The 18,767-nt window shown below is 42.2% G+C and overlaps 1 protein-coding gene across 8 annotated transcripts in view; it reads right to left on the bottom strand.

Annotated features, from left to right (window-relative positions):
* LOC134353104 (long-chain-fatty-acid--CoA ligase 4-like) overlaps positions 1-18,767 on the bottom strand; it is a 92,946-nt gene that overhangs the window by 25,399 nt on the left and 48,780 nt on the right. For 3 of the 8 annotated variants that reach the window (XM_063061012.1, XM_063061014.1, XM_063061013.1), the window contains exons 2-6: positions 16,730-16,796; positions 14,873-15,448; positions 11,462-11,639; positions 8,020-8,129; positions 3,228-3,366 (exon numbers count right to left, since the gene is read on the bottom strand). In XM_063061012.1, coding sequence (XP_062917082.1) covers positions 3,228-3,366; positions 8,020-8,129; positions 11,462-11,639; positions 14,873-15,223 — 778 coding nt within the window. In that variant the 5' untranslated portion in view covers positions 15,224-15,448; positions 16,730-16,796. The remainder of the gene's footprint in view (positions 1-3,227; positions 3,367-8,019; positions 8,130-11,461; positions 11,640-14,872; positions 15,449-16,729; positions 16,797-18,767) is intronic. The other 5 variants (XM_063061017.1, XM_063061020.1, XM_063061019.1 and 2 more) reach the window with 2 other exon arrangements.

The raw sequence follows: 18,767 nt of genomic DNA, 5'->3' as shown, positions 1-18,767 counted from the left end.
GATATGCAAGCCTGGGCAGCACGACATGGACGAGCCCCCCCCCCTCAGGATTTCTGCCTGAAGTTGCGTCTATATCCTCCCAATCCTCTCCCACTCATGTGCCAAACCCAAATATCTTGTTCATTTGTTTTGGAAAAGGATTCAAGTTCTGGGAACAGTACGTATGAGAAGTTTTTGGTGGCATGTCATAACTAGGCAAGGATGCTGAGATTAAGTGCTTTGGGATGAGTCAGTAGGCTGCACTTCAATGAGCTCTGCACTTCCAGTTACAGCCTACAGAAGCCACATTTAGTTGCACAATCTGGAGAAACTTTATTGTTCACCTTCAATCTTTCACAGTAAAACTAGTCACTCAGTTCAACATGTCAAGGCCAGAGTTTCACAACCAGAACCTCCCCCTCCCCCATGCCTTTTCATATAACCCCAACACCAAATCCTACTAACAACATACATCAAAGTTGCTGGTGAACGCAGCAGGCCAAGCAGCATCTATAGGAAGAGGTGCAGTCGACGTTTCAGGCTGAGACCCTTCGTCAGGACTAACTGACTCTTCCTTCAGTTAGTCCTGACGAAGGGTCTCGGCCTGAAACGTCGACTGCACCTCTTCCTATAGATGCTGCTCGGCCTGCTGCGTTCACCAGCAACTTTGATGTATGTTGCTTGAATTTCCAGCATCTGCAGAATTCCTGTTGTTTGCGACCAAATCCTACTTCTTTCTTTCTCATAGACCAACTCATTTTCTCCCTTAAATGCATCTAAGTAAATCACTTCAATGACTCCAGTTTGTTATATTTTTTCATATGTGGGCATTGTGGCAAGAATGACATTTATGGGCCATCTCCAAGTGCCTTTCAATCAAGTGGTTTGTTATGCCAATTCAGGAAGCGGTTAAGAATTGATTTTTGAAGTTGCACGTAAACCTGACCAGGAAAAGGGCAACCAAGTTCCTTTGTCAGAAGGTCAGTCCTAATGAAGGGTCTCGGCCGGAACGTCAACTCTTTATTCCTTTCCATAGATGCTGCCCAACCTACTTCAGCAAGTTATGTGCGTTGCTCTGGATTTCCAGCATCCGTAGAATTTTGTGTGTATGATAATCAGTTTCTTCTTCAATAAGCAGTTCAGTTACTGCTAAGATCCAAGTGTTTTTTTAAAAAATAAAATCGTATTATTAAATTAACCAAATTTAAATTAAGTAATAAACATGGTGGAAGCTAGTTCCACAATCCAAACCACTGCTGAGGTCAAAAAGTATTTTTCAGAATCCTCTATGGAACTTTTTTTTGGCTAATTCTCACATTTAAACAGAACATACAGAATTAAAACTTGTCAGTCATGGTCAGGAATGAACTTTGTCCCAGAAAAGAATGGCAGAGCAGGAAAAGGGTTACTGCTACTTGGCCACATAAGCAGTGCCCAGTAGAGACAAGATATGGTAAAACTACCCTGAAATTCAATACTGACCACTCATCTGTGCTTAAGAGCCCTTCCTAGGAGTTGGAAAAGATTTAGACAAGCATCTGAAAGTTCAAATCTGCTGAGGTGAGAAAGATATTACGAAATGCACACTACGTGCTCTATTCATGACCTATTATGAAAGTATTACTCATCTTTAATAAAATGCCTTTTAATACAACTTATACCGCTTAAAGTTTTGATTAACTTGCTGAATATTCTGTTCTCCAGGACAAGGGCGAAATAGAAGCAACGTTAATTTGCTGGAATGCAGATATTCTTAGAATAGTTCAAAAGGGCACCACAGTGGCATAGCTTGTAGGGCTGATACCTCACAACTCCACAGAACAGGACGTCACCAGCAATGGGTAAGGTCCTAGAGGATCAGAGTGTAGCAAATGTCATGCCTTTGTTCAAAAAAAAAGGGGAAAAAGGGAATAATCCAGGTAATTATAGGCCCCAGTGAGCCTCATGGCAGTCGTAGAGAAGCAATTTTTTTTTTTTTTTAAAAAGAGGGTGGCAAAGGAGCTTGACGAGGGTAAGGCAGTGGAAGTTATCTACATGGACCTTGGTAAGGCATTTGTAAGGTCCCTCAATGTAGGCTGATTCAGAAGATGAATATGCATTGCAAGTTTAGGTTCAGAACCGACTTGCCCATAGAAAACAGAGTTAAGGATGGAAGGTTGTTATTCTGGGGGGAGGTCCCATGATCAGTAGCATTCCACAAGGATCAGTGCTGGGACCTCTGTTGCTTGTGATAATTAATAATTTGGATGATTTTGAGATTGTGATGATTTTGAGATTGTGATCTCAATAATTTGGATGAAAATGTAGATGGTTTAATTAGCAAGTCTGGTGGAGTTGTGGACGGTGTAAAGGACTATCACTGAATGCAGTGGGAAATAGATCAGTTACAGATGTGGGCAGAGAAGTGGCAGATGCAGTTTAATCTGGGCAAGTGTGAAGAGGTTAGGTGAAGTTTGAGATGTTTTAAATAGATGCATGAACATGAAGGCAATAGTGCGATATGAATTGATTTACAGGAGGAAGACAGAATATAAATTGACACCGAGACAGGTTCAGCATCCTGGGTCAAAATGCCGGTCGGTCCAGGGCAGTACTCCTCTATGTCTACATCTGATATACTTTCAAAGTATTTTGAAATAGAGGCAAGTGGAAATTTCTTCTCACTGAGGATGATGAATCTCAAATTCTGAGTTCCAGAGTTGTAGAGGTCAATGAGCTAGATGTACTTAAAGTGTCTGTGGGGGTGGGAGTTGAAAACTATGTTGGGGGGGGGGGTCTGACAACGAGGAATTGAAGCTATGGTTAATGAGGCGTAATTATCTTGAAAGGTGGGTCAATCCAGAGACCAGGTAACCTGCCCCTGATCCTATTTGCTCCTGTCCTTGTGTTCCATTGACTAGAGTTCAGTCATGACCTTTGGTGCCATCTCTGAAGTTTGCATGTTCTGCCAATATCAGAATAGGTTTTCTCTGGCTCATATAAAAATGTAGGGTAGGTGCACTGGCCATTGCAAATTTCCCCTGGTGCGTAGGTGAGGGGGAGAATCAACAAGGTTTATGGCAAAAAAAAAGTGCCTAGGATTGGTGTAATCATGTGCTTGGTGATCAGTACAGATTTAGTGAACCTAAAGGCTTATTTCTGACTTTGACTCCCTCCTCAAGCATTTGCCTATAGCGAGCAAGCAGTAGCAACGGTCACTTCCAAAACATGCCGTCAAGCAACAAGTTGTAAGTAAGTCCTGCACGTACATATCTCTGGCTTGGCTCCAAGCTCTTCCACGGAAGTCATACTGTGAATCTGAAGGGTCTCTGGGTATCCTGAAGTATTTACGGTCTTTTTGTCCACATAAATGACATGCTTCAGATTCTGAATTTTTGGTAGTACATTCTGTCAAAAGAGAAATTTGAAAACATAAAAAAGATTGATGATATGCTGGATTATATAACTTTTATAGTTAGTTATGAAGGTAAATTTCTTACGACTGAAGATCACAGATGTTTACTGCCTCAAAAGTCATCTGACCATTTGTGCCTGTGCCAGTCCTTTTCTCAAGTAATCCAAAACTAATTTCCTTGACCCGTTCTTTCCACTCAGCCTTGCAGTTTGTTTCACCTCAAACACTGATCCAACTATTCCCACACTAAATGCCTTGTGCATTTGACAAAATACTACTCAGTCCCGGCAATCTCTTTTTAACTTGTTCCTCATTAGGGAATTGAGCAGATGGCCTTGCATCATCCTTCCCAAAGAAAAACTCTTTCCATCAGAACGGTTTATAACTTTTAATACCCTCTTATAAATTGTGTATTCTCATTAGAGATTCCACCCAATTTTATGCCATTATTTACAAAATCTTAAACTTTTATTATTAGAACTATTTGAGCTTCTCGATTTTGTTTCCTACACTTTACATCCTCTTTCCATTATGTATATGCTCAGTCCAGTTCTCCTCTTCTGCACCATTATTACACTCTGTGTTTGTAGATTTTGCTCCAGAATTCCAGCACCCATGGTATTTTGATCCATGATTAGTCAGATTGTTTTTCTGAACCATACAGCTCATCATTCACATAAGACTCTTGATGCTCAATTTGTAAACCAGGAATATTAGGGAAAAAAATAACAACTTCTTTCTGTAATCTTTTATTCCCTCATAAATAGGGATAGAACCAATGCCTTTTCTTCAATTAACTTCAAGCCTTTCAGTTGTTCCTGCAAAACAACACTTCTGTTTCCAGAATTAGTTGTAAAACCTTACGCAATATATTTCATTAACAGCAGCATTGTACCTACATTGTCTTAATTTAGATTCCCCTTTCCTGTACACAATCTTATCTGCCTCATTTCATTTTCCAAACAATTGTTTGATTACATTATATTCACGTCTGGTTTCCATTTGGTCATACTCATCTTAATGCCATTTCAAACAAATTGTACATGATACAATTCTGACAAAGTACAGAAAAGCTAAAGAAAAACACCTCAATCTTTTGAGATCATTTTGCATTAAGTGTATTAATTATTTAGTAATAACCTTAGTTAGTAATACTAAGAATTTTTGGTTTAGTAATACTAAACATTTAGTAACAAATCAGAGACAAACAAGAGAAAAATCTGCAGATGCTGGAAATCCAAGTAGCACACATAAAATGCTGGAGGAACTCAGCAGGCCAGGCAGCATCTATGGAAAACAGTACTGTACAGTCGCTTTTCAGGCCGAAACCCTTCAGCAGGACTGAAGAAAAAAAGATGAGGAGTAGATTTAAAAGGTGAGAGGGAGAAACGTAAGATGATAGTTGAAACCGTGAAGGGGCAGGGTGAAGAGCTGGGAAGTTGATTGGTGAAAGAGATACTGGGCTGGGGAAGAGGGAGTCTGATAGGGGAGGACAGAAGGCCATGGAAGAAAGAAAAGGGGGAGGAGCACCAGAGGGAGGTGATGGGCAGACAAGGAGATAAGTTGAGAGCGGGAAAAGGGGATGGGAAATTGTGTGGGGGGGAGGCTAGGTGGAGGTCAGTATGTCATTACTACAGCACCTTTCCCCCCCCCATCTCCCGTCTTCGGGTATGATGGTGAGGTTAGGATTAGTGCAGAGGGAGTGGAGAGCAGAGCGTTCGGAAGGAGTGCGGTTGGAATTGGAGGAGCGTTGAATTTGAGTCGCTTGATGTCCCGTCGGCAGTTAGCAAAAAAAAGATCCAGAGCAGGCAGAAGAACAGGGTGGGGTGTCCAGGAAAAGGAGTTGGGGGGGCGGGGGTTGAAGACAGGGGAAGGGGTCAGTGGTGCAGGGTGCAGAGTCCTTGCCAAAGAAATAGACTTGGAGACAGAGGAAGAAAAGCTCAGCACTGTGGTGGGTGGGTGCAGAACTCACTGGACTGTGGATGCAGGGGGACAAAGGTGAAGTTCCTACTGAGGACAGAACGTTTTGCCTCAGAGAGGGCAAGGTCAGAGGGAGTAGTGAAGATCAGCCATTGATGAGAGCTGGGACCAAAAAGTGGGGTGGAGGGGGTTGGTAGTGTCTGAGGAGAAGGGAGGTTTGGGGTGTTGAGGGATGGTGGGGGTGAGAGGAATATGGAGTTACCGACGACCCAAGAGCTGGTGGTGGGACCTGAGAGAGACAGGATTGCAGAGTGGTGGTGGGGAAAGGGGTGATGGGGATTGCAGAAGTACGTGAAGACCTGTCTGAGAGAGACAGGATTGTAGAGAACAAATACTTAGTAATAATAATTTTAACATAGAACTGTATAGCACAGTAAAAGCCCTGTAGCCCATGTTGTGGTGACCTGTTAATCTACTCTACAATCAATCTAACCCTTCCCTCACATATAGATCTCTATTTTTCCTCTTATCCTTATGCCTATCTAAGAGTTTCTTAAGTGTTCCTAATGTATTTGCCTCCACCATCACCCCTTTCTATGCACCCACTGCTGTCAAAAAACTTACCTCTAACATCCCCCCCCCCGTGCCTTCAAAAGGCCTGTTTCTGTGCTGTAGTTTTTCTATGGTTTCTATAGGTCAGTGGGACTAGGCAGAAAATGGTTCGGGACAGCCAAGAAGGGCCAAAAGGCCTGTTTCTGTGCTGTAGTTTTTCTATGGTTTTCTATTTACTTTCCTCCAATCATCTTAAAATTATGCACTGTTGTATAGGCCATTTCCATCCTTCGAAAAGTTTCTAGCTGTCCACTTGATCTACGCCTCTCACCTTCCACACTGTCAAGTCACTCTCACCACCCTTGGCCCTAGCCTGCAGACTGATTATTATTAATATAACTAATTTATCTATATTTAAGATGGTAAGAACAAGTTCAAGAAAGACAGTCACTGAATTATTTAGTAACAGTCTTTCTTGAACTTATTCTTACCTTCTTTTCAACATGGCCAGTCTTGGCAGAAATATTTTAAAAATATTGTCATATACAGTGGCAATGCAGGAATTGAAATCTTCTCACAACTTAAGTAACTTGAGATTGCTTATAACCGCGACGCCATTTACTCTCGTGTTCTCCTTGTGGCATTCAGTGGATGCTCTGGTGTCCTCCCACATCCCAAAGCTAGGTTGACTGATAGAAATTATCGTTAATTAGAAATTAATGATAGTAAGACTATTTAGGTAATTTCTAAATTATCATTAATGGAGGTCACAGGAGGTTGAATTGGAGATGAGCCATGAACTGGCATGAGTGAAAGCGGGGTTTATAGGGACATAGATTGAGATATGGGAGGGGAGGAAATTATACAAGGGATCCAGTACTGATTCAATGGGCCAAATAGCCTTAAATGTTTAAGGAAATATGATAACTGGTATTACACTGTAAGCTATCAGAATTTCATGTCACTGTGACTCAACAGAAATTGGCAATTACTTTAAACTAATTAATTTATATAGAGTCATAGACCACAACAACATAAAACAGGCCCTTCGATGCCAAACAATTAATCTGCCTAATCCCATCAACCTACACCTGGACCATAGCCCTCCAGATCCTTTCCATCTATGTACCTACCCAAATTACTTTCAAATGTTGAAATCGAACTCACAATTTCAAGTTGAATTCCATTTTTACTAGTCAAATTGAAACATTGGGACACATCAAATGCATTGATAAAAGCTAAGTGGATCACACATTGAAGGATCAAAACATTAAGTTTTTATTCACTCTACAAACTTTATAACTGGTGCTTGCATAATATAACATTCTCTGCACATGCTGCAGCATGACTTTTACAACATTAAGAAAAATTTCACCCTTAAATTATAAGCATTTATAAAACTCAAGAGCATATTCAAAAGACGCCTCATATGGGAGACATTGCCCAAGGATAGATCATACAAAAAAGCAAAACACTGCTTCATCATTTCATAATGGATTATAATAAGTTATTTGCAACTCATCTGTGTAAGAGGCAATGGGATGTGTAAAAATTTCTTTTACAAGACCATAACACAGAAGGAGAATTAGGCCACTTAGCCTATTGAGCCTGCTGTGCCATTCCATTATGGCTGATTTGTTATCCCTCTCAACCCCACTCGCCACATAACCTTTAACACCCTTACTAATCAAGAACCTGTCAACCTCCACTTTAAATATACCCAAAAACTTCCTCCTCAGCTGCCTGTGATTTTGAATTCCACAGATTTACCACACCCTGGCTCAGGAAAGTCCTCCTCATCTCTGTTCTAAACGGATGTTCCCCTATCAAGCTTCACTTTAAATATATCCAATGACATGGACTCCACTGTGGTAATGAATTCCACCGATTTTCTGCCCACTGGCTAAGGAAATTTCCCCTCATCTCTTTTCTAAGGGGACGTCCTTCTATTCTGAGGTTGTGTCCTCTGGTCCTAGACTTCCCCACTCTATGAAACATCCTCCCCACATCTACTCTAGCTAGGCCTTTCAATATTTGATAGGTTTCAATGAGATCCCTCTTCATTCTCCTAAACTCCAGTGAGTAGAGACTTAGACCCGTTAAACATTCAAATGTAACCCTTTCATTTCTGGGATCATCTTCAGCTTTCAGTATTCTATAGGTTTAACACTCACCTTCAACTTTGAGTCAAGGAGTTCTGCACTTGTGATAAGATGAGTTACATCAGATTCATTTAGTCCATAAGCTACAGCATCTTCTCCAAGGGTAGCATAAATCGTCACAACTAGGTCAAAGCAAAATAACTCTAATTGAAGTCTATGCAAAATACACAGCAAACATAGGAATCAATTTCAATATTAACATTTCACATACAATAAAGGCAAAAATAAATCTCTTGATGGTAGCCTTAAGAGCTAAACTCAATGTGGCATTAGTTGATTGGCATCTCGGTGCAGAACATATGACATCATCAAAAGGTGCCACCCTTCATATGAGATAGGCGGCCAAGGGACTCTCCCCCTTCCAATACACATCCAGAGTAGAAGGCAAATTTGAACTCTGTTTCTCCCTCTGACGCTGCTCAATCTGCTAAGTATGGCCAGCTCTCATTATTAGGTCTTTGGATGTGTTACCTTCGACAACTTGAGTCACTTTCTTTCAAATTTGCAGGGTTCTAACTCCACTATATTAAGATGTCAGTGCGGCAGTGAGGTCACTCTATTGGAGATCCTGTCTTTCAGATAAGATATTAAAGCAGGGGTCTCTTCCAAAATAGACACAGTTATACTGTCTTAAAAGCAGATGGGTGGTCTTTTTGGCTAATGCTAATCATCAGGTCAAAAAAGATCAAAAAAGTCAGGAAACACATTGTGACTGGAAGACATTCACAGCTAAGGCTTAATGGGAAGTACTGAATGCATTTAACAGCGGCGTGTCCTAGTTACTCTGTGTTAATCATCAGTACACTTGCAGTGGTTTTGAAAAAATATTTAGTGTGTGGGAAGAGCCGGGAAAGTAGCTGCTGGGAAGAGGAGACTGGAAAGATCTGAAATTAACTCTGGAATATCAACCATCCTTGACTGACATGACATCATTGTGTGGAAACATTAAAAGTTACTCCCTTCGAAACGGAGCACAGATGCAAGTCATTATCAGGAATCCCACTCAAATATGACATACTTGGAAAATACACATGCGGGGTTTGATTTTCACCCATAGATTACTCAGCAATGCGAGACACAAACCATCCGTTTCTTTCCATCTCGCCAGGAAATACGAGCTTTCCTGAGTGACTTGTTTGGCAATTGTTGGGGCTCTGAAAGTAACTGTTTAGCTTCTAATCTAGTTAGAAACTATAGACGGTACAAATTGAGGGAAATAAAAACCGTGATGGAAAAAGCCAGTGATAAGGCAGTTGGCTCTTTTACCCAGAATGGTAATGGACCGTCGCATCTTTCTACTCCTTTCATTAATACTTTTCTCCCAACTTTAAACAACTGAATAGGTGACCCAGTTTAAGAGTGGGAAGTTAACGTGGACCTGTAGCACACTGCAATCTAACGTCACAGAAAGACAGACAAACTGTGTTTCACAGTTTATTGAGCAATTGCCCTCTGTGCTTTGTTCTTCTTATATACAAGAAATGGTTTGACAAATATCTAATCGACAATCACCGGAAAAAATTATATTACTTTATGGTTGTCACATTGCTGCGGGGGGGGGGGGGGGGGGCGGGTAATGTTGCAGTGTTTTCCAAGTTAAAGTGACAAGATATGAAGCTGTTCATTTTCTGTAAACCATTTCAAGATATCGGAGAGGCTCTGAAGGCATAGAAGCTCCTTCAAGTCACTGCAAGTTTGTTAAATCATATCCAAGCCTCTTTTCAAAACTTCAACCCATGCAGGTAAAAGAGGTTGCGGTGTTGTGTGGGCTGATGGTTTACCTTTTAAGGAATTAAAGATTCATGTTAAAGTTTGACCCTTTTGTCCTCTCTGAAGTGGATTTGAAATCAGCGCCAATCCCAGCCCACAGCACAGAAGACGTGTAAATGGAACCAGGGGTAACAATCTCTTGCAAGGGAATTTCAGTCTGTGTCTGTGACTTTTCACGCAGTCTAGAGAGACAGCGAGCTTCGAATCCACGCAGTCCTTGGAGTCGCTTGATGCCGGTGGCCGGAGTTGGAGACGTCGTAAGCGGTGTGCGAGGAAGCCGAAGCGAGGCCAGCGGGCAGGAGTCCAGGCCAGGAAAAAAGCAAGCCCTAGCCGGCTGGCTGTCCCATCCATTCTGCTCTCCAATGGACATCAAATTGGACTGCATCCGACTCCAACGAATTACTCGGCGGGAGTACAGAAACGGATGGAATCCCGGATGCCACCATTCAGCTGTTTATTTATGTAACAGTTTTCCCCCAAGCCATCGAACTACAAACCTACTGCCCTCTGCTTTATTGTAATGCCTGCACTGTACTGTGTACTTTACGCAGTCCTGGGTAGGCCTGTAGTCTAGTGTAGTTTTTGTGTTATATTACGTAGTTCAGTGTAGTTTTTGTATTGTTTCATATAGCACAATGGTCCTGAAGTACATTGTCTCATTTTTACTGTATGCTGTAACAGCAGTTATGGTTGAAATGACAGTAAAAAAGTGACAACTTGAAAAGGTGATGCCTCAAGGCAGCAGCATCCATCTTTAAGGACATCCATTACTCAGGCCAAATCCTCTTCTCATCACTGCCATCAGGAAGGAGGTACAAAAGCCTGAAGAGCTGCTCAACGTTTTAGGAACAGCTTCTTCCCCTTTGCTGTTAGATTTCTGAACACTACTTATTTATCATTTATACTTCCTATTTAACTTATTACAAAACTGGGTGGCACAGTAGTGTGGTGGTTAGCACAACACTTCATAGTACTGGCTACCTGGGTTCAACACTCCACCACTGTCTGTAAGGAGTTTGTACATTCTCCCTGTGGCTGTGTGGGTTTCCTCTGGGTGCTCCAGTTTCCTCCCACAGTCCACAGCTTGTAAATTAATTGGTCCTATATTTTGGCTCAGATTAAATCTGGGGTTTACTGGGAGGCATCGCTCGAAGGGCCTATTCCGCATTGTATCTCAATAAATAAAATCATCTCCGGTGGTCTGTGGGGATGAATCCACAGTGAGATTTGACAGCTAGGAAGGCTGTACTGCAACGCTCCGTGGAGAGCGAAGGGCATGACAGGGCACAGAAGACGTCATGGTCATCTACTGCAGTCAAGGAAGATCCCGGTTAGTGACGCTTCTTCATACCACTGGACCTGGACTTCTGATGTCGAGAGAGTGGAAATGCCCCAGTGCAACAGCTTTGCACTTTAAAAACTCTCCTGCACAGGTTTCCTGTCATCATCAGACATGATGGACAACCACCAACTGTAATTTGCAGTAATTTTTTTTTTTTTTTAAATGTACTGCAGCCACAAAACAACAAACTTCATGACATATGTCAGTGATACTAGACCCAATTCTGACATTAATAGAATTCACTGAACAGCGACATAGCATATCCCAATTAGTTCAGTTACCAGAGTAAATCCCAATGAGTTGCTCCCCTTTCAATTTGCATTGAGCCCATCAAATACTTACGTGGAAAATTATACTTGAAGCAAGCTTGAGCTGCAATCATCCATTCAGCCCTGGTTTCACAGAAGATGCCAATCATATCCTTTGCCTTCAGTCCCAATGCAGTGAGACCACTGCCAAAGGCATCTACATGGTGACTGACTTCCTCATAGGTTAGCCATTTATATTCCCCAAGAATTAGCTGCAGGGAAGTCATAACAAATGAGCTATCAATAACAAAGCAAAAGGTACCGGGAGACAGATACATTCGCAATCACGAGGAAATCTGCAGATGCTGGAAATTCAAGCAACACACACAAAACGCTGGTGGAACGCAGCAGGCCAGGCAGCATCTATAGGAAGAGGTACAGGCGACGTTTTCGGCAGAGACCCTTCATCAGGACTAACTGAAAGAAGAGCTAGTAAGAGATCTGAAAGTGGGAGGGGGAGCGGGAGATCCAAAATGATAGGAGAAGACAGGAGAGGGAGGGATGGAGCTAAGAGCTGGAAAGTTGATTTGCAAAAGGGATACAAGGCTGGAGAAGGGAAAGGATCATGGGACGGGAGGCCGAGGGAGAAAGAAAGGGGGAGGGGAGCACCAGAGGAAGATATAGTGAGAGGGACAGTGGGAGAAAAAGAGAGAAAGAAAGGAAAAAAAAAACTTCATTAACTTTGCCTCCAATTTTCACTCTGCCCTCAAACTTACCTGGTCCATTTCCGACACCTCCCTCCCCTCTCTTGATCTTTCTGTCTCTGTCTCTGGAGACAGCTTATCTACTGATGTCTACTATAAGCCTACAGACTCTCACAGCTACCTGGACTATTCCTCCTTCCACCCTAACTCTTGCAAAAATGCCATCCACTTCTCGCAATTCCTCCGTCTCCGCTGCATCTGCTCTCAGGATGAGGCTTTTTTATTCTAGGACGAAGGAGATGTCTTCTTTTTTAAAGAAAAGGGGCTTCCCTTCCTCCACCATCAACTCTGTTCTCAAATGCATCTCTCCAATTTCACGCACATCTGCTCTCACCCCATCTTCCCGCCACCCCACTAGGGATAGGGTCCCCCTTATCCTCACCTACCACCCCACCAGCCTCCGGGTCCAACATATTATTCTCCGTAACTTCCGTCATCTCCAAAGGGATCCCACCACGAAGCACATCTTTTCCTCCTACCCTCTCTGCTTTCCGCAGGGATCGCTCCCTACGTGACTCCCTTGTCCATTCGCGCTCCCCCCACCAATCTCCCTCCTGGCACTTATCCTTGTAAGCGGAACAAGTGCTACACATGCCCTTACACTTCCTCCCTCACCTCCACTCAGGGCCCCAGACAGTCCTTCCAGGTGAGGCGACACTTCACCTGTCAGTCGGCTGGGGTGATATACTGCGTCCGGTGCTCCCGATGTGGCCTTCTATGTATTGGCGAGACCCAACGCAGACTGGGAGACCGCTTTGCTGAACACCTACGCTCTGTCCGCCAGAGAAAGCAGGATCTCCCAGTGGCCACACATTTTAATTCCACATCCCATTCCCATTCTGGTATGTCTATCTACGGCCTCCTCTACTGTCAAGATGAAGCCACACACAAGTTGGAGGAACAACACCTTATATTCCGTCTGGGTAGCCTCCAACCTGATGGCATGAACATTGACTTCTCAAACTTCCATTAATGCCCCTCCTCCCTTTCGTACCCCATCTGTTATTTATTTTTTCCCCTTTCTTTCTCTCTTTTTCTCCCTCTGTTCCTCTCACTATATCCTCCTCTGGTGCCCCCCCAACTTTTCTTTCTCCCTAGGCCTCCTGTCCCATGATCCTCTCATATCCCTTTTGCCAATCACCTGTCCAGCTCTTGGCTCCATCTCTCCCCCTCCTGTCTTCTCCTATCATTTCGGATCTCCCCCTCCCCCTCCCACTTTCAAATCTCTTACTAGCTCTTCTTTCAGTTAGTCCTGACAAAGGGTCTCGGCCCGAAACGTTGACTGTACCTCTTCCTAGAGATGCTGCCTGGCCTGCTGCATTCCACCAGCATTGTGTGTGTGTTGGCAGATACATTCAACAACTTATTGAGTGACATTTCGCAAAAGCAACCTCATCGCAGAATCCAACCCTGGAAGTAGCATATACTAAACTTGGCCAAGTGAGTGAACAAGCCCTGAGAAATTTACAGGGTGGCACGGTAGCACTGCAGATAGCACAACTGCTTTACAGTGCCAGTGATTACCAACTGGGGTTCGATTGCCGATGCTGACTGTAAGGAGCTTGTACATTATCCCCATGGGCTTCCTCTGCATGCTCTCGCTTCCTCCCACGTCCCAAAGACACACAGGACAGGGTTACCAAGTTCTGGCCATGTTATGTTGGTGCCAGAAACACTTGCAGGCTGCCCTCAGCACAATCCCGGGACTGTGTTGATCATTGACACAAAATAACACAGTTCACTGTGTGTTTTAAATGTCTCATCGTATGTGTGAAAAGTAAGGCTAATCTTTACATCTAATTTTTTTTTAAAAGCTATTGAGGCTTACGTATGATGAAGGGTAGGATAATGATAGGCATCTAGTGCATTCCACAACTTCTCCCAACACATGCCATACCTTGTGTAAACATCAGCAGGATCAATTCAATCAATTCACTGCATTGGACTGCATGACAGTGGAGTGGAGGTGGGGAAAATCTTAATTTCTATGGTTTAAGAGTTTGAGGGGGAAAGGGGAACGTGTGGAAAGAGATGCCAGAAGGAATTCAAAATACTTGGCAACAATTGGCAAATGGAATAATTTTAAATGTTTCTTGATGCCAAAAGGCAACTTGCATTTTGCTCTGTGGAGGAGCTAGAATGAGCATGAAGCTGAAAAAAAAACCAAAAGACTCAAACTCCTTAAAGGGGAAGAAAAGACATCCAGTGTCTGCTTGCTCAGGAGAGGTGGAAAAGGATATTGGTTCTACTTTGACCCTTGCATGAAAATAGAGTTTAGGTCAACATGAATAAACCTGCATGCTCAGGCAAAAACTATTGCTTGTGGCCTCCTCACCTATTGTTCACTATCTGGCCCAATAGCATCATTCCCTATCTGGTCCAATAACATCGTTCACTATCTGCAGACCTTGACAGTGAAGCTGGAGGAAACTTAGTAGGTCAGAAATATACAGTCAAACTTTCAGGTCAAGTACAGATCGGCTGCTCATTTTCCTCCTTAGATACCACCTGACTTGCTAATTTCCACCAGCATTTGGCATGTTGTTCCAGATTCCAGCATCTGCTGTTAATTACATCTCCGGGTTAGGAAGTAGTTGCTCTGAAACTCCTGATCCTTTGCACAAGCTTTAATCTAGTCTGGTTGCACAGGGACAAAGTATCGTTGCAACCAAAACTCCTCCCCTTTCTGCTCTAATGTTGCTTGTACAATTTGTAAATTAATATCACCACGAGTTTCTTACCTTCTTAAACACTTTGCCGTTGGTCTGAACTTCGTTTTCTTCACTCAACATCTCCCGCGTACCCAAACAATTGTTCTTCCGGAACTTCTTTACAGCTGCTTCAAAGAGTTTGTCCAGTGTATCCAGCCCAGGGAAGTCCACTCTGGCAAGGGAGTCGAAGTGGTCGGCGGAGCGGAATGGACTGCCGGGTTTTTCAGATATGGGCTTTGCCTTGATTCGTTTTGCCATGGCCTTTTTATTCTTTGCATCAGAGAGGAAATACCATGGGACAAAGGTGAGCACTGTGTATAACCACATCAGCAAGTAGACAGGAAGCAAGAAAATGTGGGGCACCTCTTGTTTAAGGTTCATGATGGATTTGTTTCTCCTCCAAGTTTTAGGAATCCCAGAGGCAAGAAGCTTTCTAGAATCCACTGAATGTCTCTCAATGTCAACTGACTACGCTTCTTGGCTCAGCTTCCAGAAGTTGCAGAAGTGCAGTACAACTAAAGCAATGCTGGAGTGTGACGTGATCAGGAAAGAGAAAAGACGCTAAAGTGAAAGCTACACCACCGTTTTATAAGCCAGGAGCAGGCACTGGTCAGTTCACAATAAATGGAGCGCAGGAGAAAGAGAAATTGGACAAGTTAGTACCATAGTTAACATACTAACTAATACAGACATTTAGCAGTGAGAAGATTAAAGTGGTATGATGCAGTGAATTCACAGGCATGTGCAGGAAGGATTAGCAGGGGCAAAAGCCCTTTAAATTGAGGATACATGTTTCTGCACGTATCCATATAAAATGTCTCTTTAACATCCCCATTCAGAAGCAGTCAGATGCAGATTCCCATACATGCCCCCAACGAATGTGAATCCATCAGTTCAGAATCTTGTGCTGATGGGAGTCCAGTTAGACATCGAGTCACCAAGTGGGCCACACAGAATGCAGTTTAAAACATGAAGCTCTTACTTCCCATGTTAACTTGCAAAAGCGCATAAACACACACATTAATCACTTTAAATGCACATCAGACTTGCAGACTGTGGCTTTCCCTTTTAAAATCAGTTCAGCAGCTTGCTCGCCATGTTTTCTGTACCGCTTTGACAAAATAAAGTCAAAGGGAAATAGTTTAAGATCTAGACTGCACACTGTATGTCTGGAGCTTTTAAAAAACAGCTTAACATTCACTGTGACCCTGTTACAGTAATACAACTAGAGATGAGCTAGTATAACTAAAACACTGGCAATTTTGGCTTCTTCCAGCCCAAAGGAAAAGTAATCACAAAGCAGGGAACAAAAAATATTTAAGTATACCAGTAAAGTGTTATTTCTCCTTGTACATGACCATAATCCAGTCAGAAACACAATGAAACAGCATTCCTTAAAATCACTATGCAATTTGAAGAACATTCATACAAGAAACTTCATTAATAGAGTTTCAGAGAAAAAAAAATACCTGGGCTAAAATGACAGACCACAGCACTATTGATCACATCCACCTCTAGTTATACAGCAGCTGCATCAAAAATATCAAGGTGCCTCACAATACGCATATGAAAAAAGTTGTCTAAATTCTGGACTTTGGGTTCTGAACAATTCTAGCATATAGTTCAAATAAAGCAACACAATTCTCACAGGCTGTAAAATAATTGCACAGGTTATGGCTGAGTTGGTTCAACAGCAAATCACTTCTACTCCTTGTTGCTTAGCATTTAAAATACATTATCAACATTATTTAACAAAATTGCATCTTGATTTCCAGGTGAAGATCCTCCAGGGTCATTGTACAAACAGCTAATGGTCTCTCTGTAAAGGAGCTATGCTGGTGAACGGATTATTAGAAGCACATTTCTATGTGGTGTTCAAGTACTTACAAGGGATCCTACTTTGGTAATTCTTCAGGTCGTTTGGCAGTTCCTGTATTTTTGGATTGGTTTAAACCTGCCAAAAAAAACAGAAGCAAAACAAATTGTTCATATTAGCAAGTCCAGATACTCTTTGTTACTTACACTCCTTGATCGCAACTAAAAATCTATGACTCAGTGCAATTAGTTGATCTTGGAGTTTAATGGTTGTGGGTTAAAAATTCTACAGAGAACACCATGAATTCTGTCAATTATTGTTGACAGTACCCTCAACTATCTCAAGATTCTGAGCATTTCATATTTCTAAAACCTCACATTTTTCACTCAGTAATTTTATACAATTATTCTGCTTCCAACATCTCTGCTGCTTTTTATGTAATCCTGCTCTTTTCCCATCTCTTCCTGCACAGAACTATTGCAGGGTTACCCTGATTCTCACCTTCCACCCTAGCAGCCTCTCCATTCAACTAATAATCCGATAATCCCTCTGGATTTTCTGGGAACTACAGCAGGATGTCATCACCAGACACAATCTCTTTTTCTCTATGTCAACAATTCATAAAGGGACCACTCCCTTTATAATGCTTTGGTTAAAAATTCCATCTTCACCAATACATGCTCCCTTTATAGTTCCTCACTACCCAAGTGAGAAAGGCAGCATCCATTATTAAGGACCTCCAGCACCCAGGGCATGCCCTTTTCTCACTGTTACCATCAGGTAGGAGGAGGTACAGAAGCCCAAAGGCACACACTCAGCGATTCAGGAACAGCTTCTTCCTCTCTGCCATCCGATTCTTAAATAGAAATTGAACCTTTGGACACGACCTCACCTTTTTTTTAAAAATATACAGTATTTCTGTTTTTGCACATTTAAAAAAATCTATTCAATATACATAATTGATTACCTGCTTATTAGTTTTATTTATTTATTGTTATTATTTTTTCCTCTCTGCTAGATTATGTATTGCACTGAACTGCTGCTAAGTTAACAAATTTCACATCACATGCTGGTGATAATAAACCTGATTCTGAAGGCAACACAATATCATTTCTTCCAATTCAGTGTACTGCACAGAACAGTATCCCTTTAAACTGGGGATGAAAACTAAATAACCCTAACCCCAATGCCTGCAAAGGTGGCCCAGAATTATCAAGCACCCATCTATTTCATTCCCATGACACTCTGACCTCTGAATTTGGCTTTCCAAAGCTCAACACAAGCTCAATGAACAGTCTCCTCTGACTGGGTGCAATGCAACCTCTAGACTCAAAACAGATAATGAACAATTTCAGCTTTTGCAATTCAAACTTCTAAAGCTCCACATTTCTCTTTTTGTAATTTTATATAATCATTTTGCTTTCCCCATTTAAAACTTGCTTCCTTATTTATCCCAACTCCAATCCATTTTACCTTTGGTCGGCACTCCATTCCTCCTACCATACACCCTCGCACTCCATTCTGTCCAGCCTCCTCACCATTAAAGTTGGCTTCCCTGCTACCACATAAACACGCTGACAATAGCTCATCAGCCCGAAACACAAACCATCTAATCTCGACTACTTCCAGCACTTCCTGTTTTTAATGGCACTTGATCAAAGCCAGATCCTCACTGTCAAAGGTTGACTTAATTAGAAACCAAGGCCTCATTTCTCCTTGAGGACATTCCCTGACACAATTTAGAGCATTGGAGACATCTTCATATTTTAACATGTCCGTCATTAACATAATACATCAGCATGGTTCTCCACCATGGAGGTGCCCTTCTATGCACCAATTAGCTGTAAATTCTCAACGTTACAACCATAATTGCACCTCAGGGAAAAGGCATTTCATTGGCTAAGAAAGATGGCATGAAATTCAGAATCCTATAAAGTATTATATAAATGCCAAGTATTTCCTTTCAGCACTCTGCATGATTAACTTGATCTAAAATATTTAAACTTTTGCCAATATATCATGCCTATAAGTCCCACCAATTTGCAGAGTACACACTTATTGCAGGAACAGGACACACTCAGCTTATACCCCGAACAGGTTTATCTAATA

This window comes from Mobula hypostoma, chromosome 10 (genome assembly GCF_963921235.1).
Source record: "Mobula hypostoma chromosome 10, sMobHyp1.1, whole genome shotgun sequence".
Classification (NCBI taxonomy): domain Eukaryota; kingdom Metazoa; phylum Chordata; class Chondrichthyes; order Myliobatiformes; family Myliobatidae; genus Mobula; species Mobula hypostoma.
The sequence above is the reverse complement of the archived record's forward strand: the minus strand, read 5'-3'. Positions and strand labels throughout refer to the sequence as shown.